This window comes from Camellia sinensis, chromosome 2 (assembly GCF_055761805.1).
Source record: "Camellia sinensis isolate YWXY chromosome 2, ASM5576180v1, whole genome shotgun sequence".
Classification (NCBI taxonomy): domain Eukaryota; kingdom Viridiplantae; phylum Streptophyta; class Magnoliopsida; order Ericales; family Theaceae; genus Camellia; species Camellia sinensis.
In genome coordinates, this window is record NC_138962.1 from 170014910 (window position 1) to 170030544 (window position 15635).

At 41.3% G+C, this 15635-nt stretch overlaps 1 protein-coding gene across 1 annotated transcript; it reads left to right on the top strand.

Annotated features, from left to right (window-relative positions):
• The first annotated feature begins 3859 nt into the window (after positions 1-3859).
• Positions 3860-11423, top strand: LOC145819233 (uncharacterized). The gene is made up of 7 exons (XM_082913197.1): positions 3860-4670; positions 4753-7065; positions 7147-7581; positions 8077-8540; positions 9159-9398; positions 10680-10805; positions 11403-11423. The coding sequence occupies exons 1-7, from the start codon at positions 3860-3862 to the stop codon at positions 11421-11423; spliced, it is 4410 nt and encodes a 1469-aa protein (XP_082769323.1).
• Positions 11424-15635: the final 4212 nt, after the last annotated feature.

A 15635-nucleotide genomic window follows, 5' to 3' on the forward strand; every position in this document is an offset into this window, starting at 1 on the left:
CGCTTTCTTTTAATTACCCGATGATGACAATTAGAATGTGTTTCTCACAAAATTTTCAGTAAGAAAGATGGAATTTAAGTTTTAATCCCAACCTTCACCCATTTTTTTGGCCAAACTATTTTAGACCTTAAAACCCTCTTTTCAAAATATGTTTTTTTTAAATGTTTCTACGATGTCCCGAGGTTTCCATTTCGATTAAAATATTGCACTTTTCAGTAAACCGAGTAAGGACAAAGTGGAAATAAATGGAAGGGAGGTGAAATTTTTGAAAAATATTTAAAAATATCTTCTTTATAGGTTTGGAGTTGAAGGAAATAGGAGGGGATGAAAGAAAGCTGGTTTAGGAAAAGGATGAGTATCAAATCATTAAGAAGGAAATGAGCAGTCTTCACTAAAATAGGCATATCTCTTTGTACACTTGGAATTTAAATGTGAGTCCACCACCATTGGAAAGTAGACTTCTGGGGCTTCAATTTGGACTAAAGAACTGCCTAAAACCAAGTCCATATGGGGGAGATATGCCCATTTGAAGTTGGGCTTAAAAGCAGATTTTGTTGATTCGACCCAAAACAACAATAGCCCATTTTTTCCTGGTTTTGGTTCGGTTGGGACAACCCATTTACCCATTTTTTGAGCCATTCAAGTGCATCCACTCATCCTCCATTATACCTAATCATCCTCCATAGTCAAAAAGATATTTTGTTTGCATCCATAAAGGAGTATCCCATGCAACCACCTTGAAAATTTGCCCTCCTATCACATTCTTGTCTCCCACCTTCTTTTTGACCTTTACTCTCCCTCATTGCCTATATAGAATGATCATATTGTAAGAGAGGAGGAGGACCACGAAATTGAAGAGAAAGGAGTGAGAAAATAGTGAAAAAAGAGAGAAAATTTGAGTTGTTTAGCCAAAAATATTTCTATCTTCCATATACACCCCATACCTTCCATAGCTACTGAAATTCCTCATTTCCATACACCAAAACCACTCCAAAAATTCTGATATAGCCAAAGATCAATCGCCTCGATCATAAGGAAGAATGTTTAGTGATTGAAAGTGAGAAAAACTTGAGAGTTAGCCACTTTCCATACCACAAACTCCATAAACTCCATAATTTCGAATTGAGGATTTGAGAACACACTTCCTACACTTGAGGGTGATCAAGAGGAAGTTTGGAAATCAAGAAGTTCAATATTTCTTTGGAAGGTGAATTTTTAATCTTTCATTTTCTTATATTTTATATTTATATTCTTGCTTCTTATTTCATTGTGTTTTGTTATAATCCAAGTAGTTTGTTTATCTCATATTTATTTTCTTACTTTATATTTCATAGTGTGTTGTTATAATCCTAGTGGTTTGTTTCGCTCATAATTATTTATTTATTTATTTTTATTCGCATACTTTAATTTCATATTAGTTTTGTTGTAATCTTGCATGTTTTACCTCATATTTATTTATTTATTTATTTATTTATTTTTTCGTGTATTAGTCTCATATTAGTTCCGTTATAATCTTGCATGTTCTATCTTATATTTGTTTTATTGCTTTAGGTTTATATTGTGAGTTTGCACTTTTTTTTTTTTTTTTTTTTATTTTTCTTTTCTTTTTTAATCTAACCGGTAGTGGTTAGTTGAGCCACCTACATATTTTTTTGTTTGTTCCTTTTCTTGGTTTTGCAACAAGCCAGGTTTTGCTTGGCCTAGTTCGCCGGCCGGCCTATTTGGCCGGTCGTTTAGCTTCTTCCGAACAAGATGGCGTAATCTCCTAATATTGACCATTTCCGCCGGCGGTTCTAAAGAACATGAAGCTTTTATTTTATTTATTTATTTTATTTTGAGTGTATTGTGAGGTTTTTATTTTGTTGTAATATTCTCCTCATCCCTCTCTAATTTGGTTTGTAATTATTCTTTAAATGTTGTAATAATTCCCCGCCCCTCTTCTTTCTATCCCGTTCTTTTACTCGCTTTCTTTATTTGTACATAAACATCATATTTATTTTTCATCATAGTTATGCTTTGCATCCATGTTTCATGCATCTTGATTCGGCTAAGTTTGCATTTGTGGATTTAATCAATTCCTATGTGATTATGTGCGCTACCTCATGTTCTTGAGATGATTCACATATCATATTTTAGAAGCCGAATCTTTAGTTGCATCTCATGAGTGAATTGCATTAGGATTTTGTATATAAGATCATGCATATTTTACTAACTTTGTTTTGCAGCTTGTTCGTGGGACGTCAAACATGTGAGTTTTTATGCTTTAGCATCCCGTGTGTGTGTGTTTTTCTTACTATGTCTAGCATTCTACCATGAGGCTAGTTGCTTATGTGATATAACTCTATGAATGCCAGTGGATGGAGGTTGTGTCGCTTAATTTGGAATGATGTTGATTTTTCATGCTTGTAAACTCAATTTATTTGGGTTGTACATCGTCAAAACTCTTTCAAAATGCATGATATCAAATTACTCCAAAATGAATGGCATAGTCTATACTTGTATGCTTCACATAGTAAATTTTAGGATTTATTAACTAATCAGAACATGAACATATAAATAAAATAAAATTCATATCATGGTTAGTAAAGGCCGATCTTTGATCGGGTGGGCGGGGGTGCTCATTATTGACCTTCCCCTCTCATACCTAAGGTTCCGAGCCAAGCATCCTTGGTTACGACGAACAGTGGCCTTGGCACGAGTTATGGGTTTCCTAATTTTCCCAAAATAAATATTAGGTGGCGACTCTGAGATCTGATGACGCAGTCCATTTTTGACAAAATTGCAATAAAATGGATTTTCAATAAAAGTTGCCAAATCTGGACTCTCATTTATGTTTCATATTGCACTCGTGAGAATAGATCAAAGAGATCTCGGGGGTCCGAACTGTTTAACGCGCGCAGGTACCCCCCGGGCATGTTACAATTTCTGGCGACTCTGTTGGGGATTTTGTGAAACCTTGACTCGAACTCCATGATATGACCTTTATTTTCAATTATATGTTCATTGCATTGCATTCATTGGTGCACTTCAAGTCCTTGTGTTGCCCAGATACTGGTGGGAGCACAGGTAAGCTTTTTGTGACACTATACCTATTTTTACGATACTTTAGAGGCCTTGTGTTGTAACCTTTTGAGATTTGTCAAAAGGGTAGCTTTGCTATGTAGCCCTGCTATCTAGCTTTGCTATCTAAGGTTCTCAGACTCCGAAGAGAGGCTATTTGACTCTTCTGATTTCCTGGGATCTTTATTGGTTATGACCCAAAGGACTCTTTGGTAACGTCACCTTGGCTTCAACCCGTAAAGTAGAGCCAACCTTGTACATATAATGAGCTCTAGTACCTTCCAAAATTAGGACAGGATGCTCTCCCATTTCTAGGATGTATGATGCCGCTTGTTTGAATAGTGAGACCCTAGATCATTTCAAAGTTAGGACAGGGTAACCCTAGCCCCCATAGGGGTGTTTGTTCTCTTTCATGATATGTGTTATGCGCAATGTATGGGGATTCTTAGATTCAGATGAGTGGTTCAGTCATTTCAGCTTGTGTGGTTGAGTTCAGTTTTTTTCCAACATGAGTTAGCAGTAATCAGTTGAGCTGGGATGCTGATGAAATTCTGATTGGGGGTCCCATTTTGTTTCAGCAAGGTAGTCGAGCACTATAGCTTCCGAAAGGTCTAATATCCCCCAAGTTCTGTGGACCCGCGTTGGTAGACTTTGCAAAAGTACAGATTTGGTTCAGGGTCAGCCAGTGTTAGTTTCTTTGCCACCGGTTACACGAAGAAAAGCAAAAGCTTCATCAACTGTCCAGAATACCCCTTCTTCACCTGCTAGATCATCACCACTTAACTCACCAGAATCAGTGATGGCTCAAATTCCAGAAAATATAGCAGACATACTACTGGGCCTTCAACGGAGCATGGATATTGTTGCCACTACGGTTTCTGCCCAAGGCACTACTCTTGCTGCTCAAGGCAATACTCTTGCTGAACTGCAACGCTCATCTGGGGCATCCATTACTCAACCACCTCCAGTGACTCAGCCAGTTCCACCTCCACCTCCACCGGTTGACGAGTTTCCCGAACCTAATTCACCAGAAGATCTGAGGGTTCCTGCACAAACTTCAGGAGGATCATTTCCTCTTCCACAACCAGTGGGAGGGCTTCATCCCTCTGAAGCACCTGAGTCTGACTCAACTATGTTGAAGTTGGCCAAGTTGGAAAAACTTTTCAAAAAGGCACAAGGAGTCAATTCAATCCCGGACATCGAAGACGGGTACACTGAGACAGCTGTGAAGTTGCCAGAGCGGTTTAAAATGCCACACATTGATAGGTTTGATGGCTCCAGTGACCCAATGGTGCACATTCGCCTATTCTCTGATGTCTTAAAGCCTATGGGTTTGACTCGTCCGCAAAAGCTCTCTTTATTCGGACGAACTTTGTCAGGAGTGGCTGCCATTTGGTACGCCAAGTTAGAGGACTCGGTAAAACAAAGTTGGGAAGAGTTAGCCGGGGCCTTTATCACCCAGTATGCTTATAACACCCAGATTGAAGTGACTACTCGGGAATTAGAAGCCACCCGTCAAGAGCCCAATGAAAGTTTCATGACCTTTATCACCAGATGGAGGGCAAAAGCAGCAATGATGACCAACAGACCACTTGAAAAGGACCAAATTCGTATGATAGTCAGAAATCTACATGGAAAGATGTTACAAAAAAATGATAGTCCTCCCGCTCTTCACTTTTAATGACTTAAAAGAGATAGGGGTTCAGATAGAGGATGCCATCAAACAGGGAATTATTGATGATAAGGAACCTGTTCGGAAACCTTTTGGTCGCAGTTCCAATACTACCACCAGTGGTAGCACAGTTGTGAAACCCTCTGAAATCAACTTGGTTGCCACCACCACTAAAATAGCCGATCCCTTTGCTCATGCTGGCCTGCAAAACACAACCCGAGCTCCAAGTAGAACATTCACTCCTCTCTATATGTCACTCTCTAAAGCAATGAACATCTTGATAAAAAGAGGGTACTTGAAACCTTTGGACCCCCGACCTCTTCTCGAACCTCTCCCAGCCAAACATGACCCTACCAAACACTGTGCTTTCCACCAACAACCAGGACATGACACAGATCGTTGCTTTCGTCTCCAACATAAGATCCAAGATCTCATAAACAATAAAGTCATAGCTCCCCCACAACCGCCAAAACCCAACGTCACTACCAACCCGTTGCCACCCCATGACAGAGTTCCATCACCTCCTCATCTTAACCTCATCCATACGCTTTCATCCACCTTTAACCCCAGTATCTATATCACACCTACTCATTTACCAAAACCTGAGGTATATATTCCTGAAGGCATTGAGTTATGCATGATGGATGCACCTCCAACCCAGCCAAAACCTAAAAACCCTATGGTGGTAGTACCTATGCTTGAGGCTGGCAAACTATCAGAGAAAAAGTATGATCCTAGCCGGTATATTATTCCCAATGGTCAACTAAAGCTTGAGGTTGATCTGCCTGACTCATTTTCTATCAATGTTGTTAGAGATGATGTACTTGAACAGGGGTTGGATGATTTGGCCGACCTAGAGGAGGACTTGGCTAATCTTCATTTCTTCGAAGAATTAGATCTTGAGAATGTGCAGAGGGCATGGTGGGAACTGGAGAATTACAGTCACAGTTGGTCAAGCAATGATGAAACTTCTGCTGAGGAAACTGAAAGAAAAAGACTTGATTTCGGGAAACCTGTTAAATGTGGCAAAGGAAAGAGGTCCAAAGGAAGAGAAGAAGAACTAGAAAGCCAGTTAGAGCATACTGTTGGAATGATTCAAGCAGCGCTAGATAATTGCCTTTCAGTCAATGAAGGCGAATGGTGGGATGATAATGACCTACAACTGGCCCATACTGATGATGAATGGGTAAACCATGTGCCGGATGAGACTTGGTATGCAGACGAAATTGATCATTTGACTAGGAGTGGGCGCTACTTCAAGCCTCCACATCTAGACCAAGGAGAACCCTCTGGCAAAGATAAAGAGGTAGAGAAAGAGAAAGAGAAAGAAAAAGGAAAAGAGGTAGAAGAAGACCTGGTTCTAAAACAATTGAAAAAGATCCAAGCAAACATTTCTATTTGGGGTCTTCTCATGGCTTCTCGAGAACATCGACAGGCAATGTTGTCAATGTTGAGCAAGGCTAAGCTGTCAATTGACACCACTCCTGAGCAATTAGTGTCATTAATCACCCCGAGAGAAACAATCCCAGCTATAACTTTTGCTGACAAAGAGTTGCCACAAGAAGGATCGGGACATAATAAGCCTCTGTACGTATCACTGGAATGCAGAAAGAAATGGATACCGATTGTTCTGATTGACACCGGATCAGCCATCAATGTTTGCCCTACACGCACTGCTTATGCAATCGGGCTAAAGCCGGCAGATTTCACGCCCACTACTCAATTGATCCGGGCCTATGATAATACTAGTCGGGAAGTGATGGGGATAATCAAAGTACAAATAGCAGTGGGTCCATCTGAGCACGAAGCTGAATTTCATGTCATGGATGTTCCCGCAACATTCAACTTGCTATTGGGAAGGCCCTGGCTTCATCAGATAAAAGTTGTATCATCCACATTACATCAATTGGTAAAGTACCCATACGGCGGAGGAATTGCCACTGTCTTCGGAAATTCATCCATTCATCCTCCCCCAGAAGTCACAACACCACTGCTAGAAATACAGCATGGGGAAGAAGATGTATTCCTATCAGGTTTTACATTGGCAGAGGCCCAGCTAGTTCAAACGCTCATGGCAGAAGATGAAGGTGTATACGTCAGTGCCCAATCAATCTATTTCATGAGTAAACTAGGTCACATTCCAGGGATGGGATTGGGACAAAGTGGCAGGAAAAGTATTACTACAGCCAGTGAAGTACCTCATAACCCACATGCATTCGGACTGGGGTATGCACCCACAGTTGATGACTGGAAAAGGAAAACTGAAGAGATTAGGGAGAGGATCAAGGCCAAGAGAACCGGGCAGCAGTTTGAGTTAGTTCATAAGCCAATTCGTGGGACCTTGAACGGACGCTTTGTCCGCCAAGGAGAAGACTTCCCTTTCTGTGGTTTCCCTGAGCCCTGGATTGATCAAGTGGAGAAAAAGAGATACCCTGGGTTTGAGATCTTCTTCGATCATCAGCTTTCTGACAGTGATGAGGAGGGGGTAGATCCTAGTATCGACATCAGACAAGATAGAGAGGTCAGCTCCGAAAGCAGCACAGAGGAAGTTCTGGGTCTAACACTGGCTGACTTACTGATAGAATCACATACTAACGCTGAACCGATGAATTTGGGGGATATGACCATTGCCATGATCGGGGAAGAGGTACCTGCTGACTGTTCAAGCTTCATCATGGATGCGGTGAATGGCTCACAAATAAATTGGCATTTTGAAAAGAGTTGTATTGAGAGTTCTGAATTGGCTGTTAAGTCTGAGTTTGGTGGGCCTGTGGGGTTAGAAGCAGATTTAAGTTTGTCCAAAATGTCTGAGTCTTCTTTTTCTTTCTCTTTTGAGTCTGTTGCAACTTGTGAGCCTGAGGCTTTGAATGAAGATGTGATTTCCGCTTACTTTTCTGTGCCCATAGTTCATAATATTGACCAAAATTTTCAAAATTTTGATAAAAACGAAGAGGAAGAAATTCCTCGAGCTTTGAAAAATTTAATCGACTGGGAGGAAGAAAGGCGTGCTAAGCCATTAGTGGATGAAATTGTTTCTGTAAATGTGAGTACTGAAAAAGATCCTCGCTTGATTCAAATTGGTTCTACATTGTCTTCAGAGGAACGTGAACAATTAGTTGCTTTATTAACAGAATTCAAAGATGTTTTTGCATGGTCCTACGAAGACATGCCAGGAATTGACCCTGAGATTGTACAGCATAGGATCCCTCTCGACCCTGGGGCCCGACCTATCAAACAGAAGCTTCGGAGAATTCGTCCTGATTGGGCCTTAAAAATTAAAGAAGAGGTTACGAAGCAAATCAATGCTGGTTTTTTGCTAGTATCAGAATATCCTACTTGGTTAGCCAATATTGTGCCAGTTCCGAAGAAAGACGGCAGAATCCGAGTTTGTGTTAACTTCCGGGATTTGAATAAGGCTAGCCCAAAAGATGATTTCCCATTGCCACATATCGACGAATTGGTAGACTTCACTGCAGGACATGCTTTACTGTCATTCATGGATGGTTTTTCAAGGTATAACCAAATCCTTATGGCTCCAGAGGACAGAGAAAAGACAGCATTTACCACACCATGGGGGACATACTGCTACAGGGTTATGCCATTCGGTTTGAAGAATGTCGGGGCTACTTACCAGAGAGCTGCTACCACTCTTTTGCATGATATGATCCACAAGGAAGTCGAGGTGTACGTAGATGACATGATTGTCAAGTCCAAAGATCGGGAAAGCCATTACACTGCATTAAAGAAATTCTTTGAGAGAATTAGGGAATACAAGCTAAGGCTAAATCCACAAAAATGCACCTTTGGGGTAACTGTGGGTAAGATGTTAGGATTTCTGATCACACAACGGGGAATCGAAGTTGATCCATCTAAAATTAAGGCCATCTTAGAAATGCCGCCACCAATGACTGAAAAAGAGGTGCGGGGTTTTCTAGGAAAGGTGCAATTCATAAGGAGGTTTATTTCAAAGCTAACCTTGACTTGTGAACCACTGTTTGGTCTCCTAAAGAAAGGGAAGAAGTTCCAATGGAATAATCGATGTCAGTTTGCATTCGAGCAAGTCAAGCAGTATCTGCGGAATCCACCTGTGTTATCACCGCCCGAGCCAGGAAAACCGCTAATTTTGTATTTATCAGTGACTGAATCAACCATGGGATGTATGCTTGCGCAAGAGTCAGATGAGAAAGTGGAGAAAGCCATCTACTACTTGAGTAAGAAGATGCTTGACTACGAGATCCGCTATACTTCCTTGGAAAAGGCTTGCTTGGCTTTGGTTTGGGCCACCAAGAAGTTGAGACACTACTTGTTAGCTCACTCGGTAATTCTGGTTTCAAGATTAGACCCTATCAAATATCTCTTTGAGAAACCAGCTCTTACCGGTAGGCTAGCTCATTGGTTACTCTTGCTTTCTGAATTTGACCTTAAGTATGTCACTCGCAAATCTGTCAAAGGAAGGGCTGTAGCAGAATTTTTGGCTGATCACCCAATTGAAGGAGGAGAAGATGTAGAGTACTCATTCCCAGATGAAGAGGTCATGCAGATGGAAGAAGACACTTGGAAGTTGTACTTTGATGGAGCGTCTAATCAATTTGGCTATGGAATAGGCGTGTTGCTCATAGCGCCGGATGATTCCCATATCCCCTTAGCTTTCAAACTCCAATTCAGGGTATCTAATAACCAAGCAGAGTATGAGGCATGCATTGCTGGATTGGAAGCAGCCCTGGAACTAGGGGCAATAAGGTTGGATGTGATCGGGGACTCAAACTTGGTCGTCTCTCAAGCCAACGGAGATTGGAAAGTTAAAGAGGAAAAAATGAAAGTCTACCATCAAACCTTGGACATGTTGATCCCGAGGTTCGAAAAACTGACTTTTACGCACTTGGTAAGAGAGAACAACCGATTTGCTGATGCGTTGGCAACCTTAGCATCAATGATAGATATACCGGTCGGGGTCAAGATGCGTCCGATCCTTATAGAACAAAGGTACACCCCCGCATATGAAATGATAGCCGCAACGGAAGAAGTTCAAGATGAAAACCCTTGGTACTTTGATATTTGGAATTTTCTGGAAAGTGGTACATATCCACAAGGGGCAAACACCAAAGACAAAAGGGGGATACGGCGTCTTGCCACTCAGTTTGTCATTTGCGGAGATAAGTTATATAAGAGAGGGCATCTAGGAATGCACAAGCTATGTGTAGAAGAAGAAGAGGCAAAACGTATCATGGAAGCCATCCATGGAGGAGAGTGTGGAGCCCATATGAACGGTATAATGCTAGCTAGAAAAATCCTTAGACAAGGATACTACTGGTTAACCATGGAAAGTGATTGCATCAACTTTGTTAGGCGATGCCACAAATGTCAAATCCATGCCAATCGCGTGAACATCCCGCCATCAAAACTCTACAACATGACTTCGCCTTGGCCTTTCTCAGTCTGGGGCATAGATGTCATCGGGGCAGTCACACCGAAAGGTTCAAATGGGCATCAGTTCATCTTGGTTGCCATTGACTATTTTACCAAATGGGTTGAAGCACAGTCATATTTAGTGTTGAAAACATCACATGTGGCCAAATTTATCAAGAATAACATTATCTGCAGATACGGGGTGCCAAACGAATTAATTTCAAACAATGGTTCACATTTCAAAGGAGAAGTGGCAGTTCTACTTGAGAAGTATAACGTGGCTTTTCACAAGTCATCAACTTACAGGCCACAAACCAATGGAGCCGTTGAAGCTGCAAATAAAAACATCAAGAACATTCTGTGTAAGATGGTAGAAACTTATAAAGATTGGCCAGAGAAGTTACCTTTTGCACTTTGGGGATACAGGACATCAATCCGAACATCTACAGGGGCAACCCCTTACTCTTTGGTATATGGAATGGAGGCTGTTTTGCCGATTGAGTTGGAAGTGCCTTCATTAAGGATTATGGCTGAATGTCAGATAACAGAAGCTGATTGGCAACAGAACCAATTTGAGGAACTATTTTTGTTTGATGAGCGAAGGTTGAAGGCGTTATACCACATTCAGGGGTATCAACTCAGGATTGCCAGAGCATTCAACAAAAAGGTTAGATCCAGGAATTTGAGGGAAGGGGACTTAGTGTTGAAAGACAACCGAGCTCCTATTCACGATCCTAGGGGCAAGTTTAGACCCAATTGGACGGGTCCCTACATCATTAAATCAATCTGGTCAGGAGGAGCAGTCATTCTCATGGATTTGGATGGTTTGGAGTTTTCACAACCAATCAACATGGACAAGCTGAAGAAGTACTACCCTTGAGAGGCTCACTGGGTCGAAAACCTGAAAGGGCGACCCAGACAAAAGTTAGAGTATAAAAAAAAAAAAAAGAAAAAAAAAAGAAAAAAAAAGATATATATGAAAATGATGAAAAGCTCGCAAGGTTGAAAACCCGAAAGGGCGACTTTGGCAAAAGTTAGAGCACAAAAGGAGAGTGTCAATACCCGAGTGAACCTTAACCGGAACTACGTACGGCCTGATTCCGATCTTTGGGATATGTAGGAAGCTTCATCTTGAAGTTCGGCCTTAATCATTTGTCAACTCACTCATCTCGTCCATGTTTGATTGGTGTATCTTTATTCGGCTCAGCTATCCATATTTAATGGCTCGTCCCCATTTGATTCAGTTGTCCTATTTCTCCTTTAGACGAGTTCAGTCACAAGATGAATTCAAGTGTACATCTCAAGGGTTGATTTCATGTTGATCGAGTAGTGGTCATTTGCAAAAATAGATTTTGAGGACTTTTAATGAAGTTGACTGATTTTCTCAAAAATTATTCCATTTTTCAAAACTCAGACCATTCTTTGGACCAAAAAGAGAAAATTTTCAGTGCTCATAATTTGGCTTATATGATTTCAAGGTAGAAAATGGAACAAGTGTGCTAATTTACCTCTCATGTTGATCAAAATCGCTTTAGCAGAAAGGGAAAAACAAAAAAAGGAAAAGTGATGAACTAGGGGCACAGTTGAGTCAGGCTTTCTGTCTTTTATCCACACTATCGAGTTCTCGTCACCTTAATTAAGTAATCACCGAAAAATGCACAGTAGTTGTCGCTGACAATCTTTTTCCGTCGGGCGATCGATCGGTGTTACTCTGTTTTGCGTTCATTTTGCTCCGACAAGCGCAAAAGGGTGTGTTTTGGGATGGTTTTTGTTTCATTTTCATTTCATTAAGTTGTGTTTTGTGTTTTGGTCAGTGATAGGCTCAATATTCAGTTCAGAATTCACTAAAATGCAACCATTTTCAAGTTTAAAACAAAATGATTTTTATGTTCAGTGTTGTGCCATTCATGCTATCCAGATTTGTAGAACAAACTTGTTTTATTAAATGTCAGGGATCAACCCCGATCAAAGTTGTACAAAAAGGAGTTGAAGCTATAAGTGCTCACTCTAAAAAAAAAAAAAAAAAAAAACAAACAAACAAACAAACAAACAAGCAAAAATAAGAAAACCAAAAAGAGAGAGAGTAGCATCTTCTCAGTTTTTCGGTAGCAACTCGGCGGAGAAGATTACAACCGGCTTCATTTGCACATAGTTTCATTGCCTAACTTTACCATCAACTGCCTCGTTTCATCTTTACTTCTTCGAAGCTTTTGAAGACTCTGCCTCAACCTTGGCAGAACTTCCAAAGGAGATTATTCCTCGCCGACCATCAAATTGGTTGTGCGAAGAAACTCCGAATCGAGTCACAGAGGTCGTCAGTCGTTTCAATTCTTTGTTCTGCTTTTTCAGCACACCAATTTCTACTCGAGCGTCTTTGTACATACGTTGGAGGAGGGAGAGTTGTGCATTTAACTGATGTACCTCACACATCCTGTTTTGCAGTCGACGGGACAAGTTGGAGACCGCTGTCACGGTCTCCACACATGACCTCAGCGTATACGAGTTTGCTTCGATGTCAGACTGTGCCGCCATGATTTGTTCAACTGACATCGCTGGAAAGTTGAAAACAGGGGAAGGAGGAGGAGCCCGTGGTTGAGGTTCAGGGGAGTCAGAATTGGTCATCTCTATCGTGGACTCGTTCAGGTCTGGAAAAAGAGTGAGAGAACCATGTGAAGAAGCCATGGCAAAGGAGAGTAATGCAAAAAAAAAAAAAAGAGGTTGCAGAGTGGTGGCAGAGAAAGTTTGCAGGCTTTGGCTCTGCTTCTCTCTCGCAGGCCTCAACTTAAGAAGAGAGCGAAGGAGAAGACAATGAGGGAAGAAGGCTGAGATGATCATTGACAATCGGGGCACGATTGGATAGCCTGTCGGTCAGGCGCCGCGATTGTTGAAATCGTGCGCCAGACACAACGCTCGAAGAAGATGACGGAAGAGAGAGTGAGACAAAAACAGAGAGAGAGGCGGGAGAATTGTATATTTATACATATATGTATATATATTGTATATCTATGTATTATATATATTTGTTTGAACGTTTTGGTTACAAGAGTGGCTTGGGTTCAGTGGTTTGGCTCAGTGGTTGAAGGCTGGAAGGTTGAGCCCAAGGTTAGGGGTTCGAACCCCACAAACAAATGTTTCTTTTGTTTTGTTTTGGTCTTATGTATATATATGTCTCATATACCTATATATATATGTTTGTTTGAATATTTTGTCACAAGAGTGGCATGGCTCAGTGGTCGAGGACTCGAAGGCCAAACTTGAGATCAGAGGGTCGAACCCCCGTGTTTATGCATTTTCCATTTTTCCTTTCTTTTTTGCGTGTTTTGCGTACGTGCGTTGACGTCAGCAAACGGAATATGCCTTCTCAGTAACGGTATCTTTCCGTTGATGGCTGCAAACAGAATATTCCCCGAATCTATGTATGTATACCGTACAGGCATGTCTGTGTATATTGTCGTATTTGTATGTATTTTGTCTGTACATAGTATATGTATACGGTATTTGGTTCGAGCATACAATTCCTCCTTACATTCTGTGCATCTAACGCATAATAAAGCACCTATCGCACAATTTCGATTCCATCGCACTGTCTTGTGCAATTTCAATTTAATCGCGCTATCTTGCACATCACACCATCTTGTGCACTCCCTAGGTCTAGGAGACCTTAAATCCTCTGAAGGTGCAATTCCTTTGGTGTTTGTCGTGCCCGAACGACTTCAATGGTCTAAGAATGGTCTAGGAGACCTTAAATCCTCTAAAGGTGCAATTCCTTTGGTGTTTGTCATGCCCGAACGACATCAGATGGTCTGGTATAGCCACCTGCCTGTGATTGCAATGAGTTCCTAGGAGACCAACTGCGACGGTGGAAACTAGAGTTCGAATGGCGATGCCTAGAACGCAAAAGGTTTGGAATTTCCGAGACTAAAGTCTGGTTTAAATACCCAGGGGTGTATCCCCGGCTTGAAATCTGTATGGCAGCCCCATAGGTTGAAGTAGCATGTATGCGCCTTAATTCTGGATACTGAACCAACCTAGTCTGTCACCCCGTTGGAGAATAGGGAAAGTTGTGAATATGATCAGGAAGAAAAGCAGCATCGGTGGCTTCTACATGTAGAGGTTACCCCTTGTCATTCTACCATACCTTTTTCCACTTGCGTGAGACGCGTTTGGATTTCGAATCCATCTTTACTCCTTTCACGTGAAACGTGTTAGGATGTGACGTTTACTTGGTTAAAACCTTCCCTCTCTTCGTATAAAATACGTTGAGATACGCCTGTTGGTTACACCATTGTCATTTTCTACTTGGTTAAAACCTTCCCCCTCTCCGTATAAAATACGGTTAGGTACGCCTATTGGTTACACCATTGTTGTTCTCCTTGGTTAAAACCTTCTCTCTCTCCGTATAAAATATGTTGAGATACGCTTGTTGGTTACACCATTGTCATTTTCTCTGGTTAAAACCTTCCCCCTCTCCGTATAAAATACGGTTTGGTACGCCTGTTGGTTACACCATTGTCATTCTCATTGGTTAAAACCTTCCCTCTCTTCGTATAAAATACGTTGAGATACGCCTGTTGGTTACACCATTGTCATTTTTTACTTGGTTAAAACCTTCCCCCTCTCCGTATAAAATACGGTTAGGTACGCCTGTTGGTTACACCATTGTCATTCTCATTGGTTAAAACCTTCCCTCTCTCCGTATAAAATACGTTGAGATACGCCTGTTGGTTACACCATTGTCATTTTCTCTGGTTAAAACCTTCCCTCTCTTCGTATAAAATACGCTGAAATACGCCTGTTGGTTACACCATTGTCATTTTCTACTTGGTTAAAACCTTCCCTCTCTCCGTATAAAATACGGTTAGGTACGCCTGTTGGTTACACCATTGTTGTTCTCCTTGGTTAAAACCTTCCCTCTCTCCGTATAAAATACGTTGAGATACGCCTGTTGGTTACACCATTGTCATTTTCTTTGGTTAAAACCTTCCCCCTCTCCGTATAAAATACGGTTAGGTACGCCTGTTGGTTACACCATTGTCATTCTCATTGGTTAAAACCTTCCCTTTCTTCGTATAAAATACGTTGAGATACGCCTGTTGGTTACACCATTGTCATGTTCTCTAGTTAAAACCTCCCCCCTCTCCGTATAAAATACGGTTAGGTACGACTGTTGGTTACACCATTGTCATTCTCATTGGTTAAAACCTTCCCCCTCTCCGTATAAAATACGGTTAGGTACGACTGTTGGTTACACCATTGTCATTCTCATTGGTTAAAACCTTCCCTCTCTTCGTAGAAAATATGTTGAGATACGCCTGTTGGTTACACCATTGTCATTTTCTACTTGGTTAAAACCTTCTTCCTCTCCGTATGAGATACGATTAGGTACGCTTGTTGGTTATACCGCCATTCCTCCTATCGCGTGAAACGCGTTGGGATTGCAAGTTTACTCGGTTAAAAACATCAAGTGCGTCTGGTGTTTACACCATCTTTCCTCCTT

Bases quoted from the DNA above. Each gene is read 5' to 3' on its own strand.
- LOC145819233 (XM_082913197.1), top strand. From the start codon at position 3,860: ATGGCTCAAATTCCAGAAAATATAGCAGACATACTACTGGGCCTTCAA. The intron at 4,671-4,752 runs GTATGATAGTCA...ATGACTTAAAAG, and splicing joins ACTTGAAAAGGACCAAATTC to AGATAGGGGTTCAGATAGAG. The intron at 7,066-7,146 runs GTGGGACCTTGA...GGATTGATCAAG, and splicing joins GTTAGTTCATAAGCCAATTC to TGGAGAAAAAGAGATACCCT.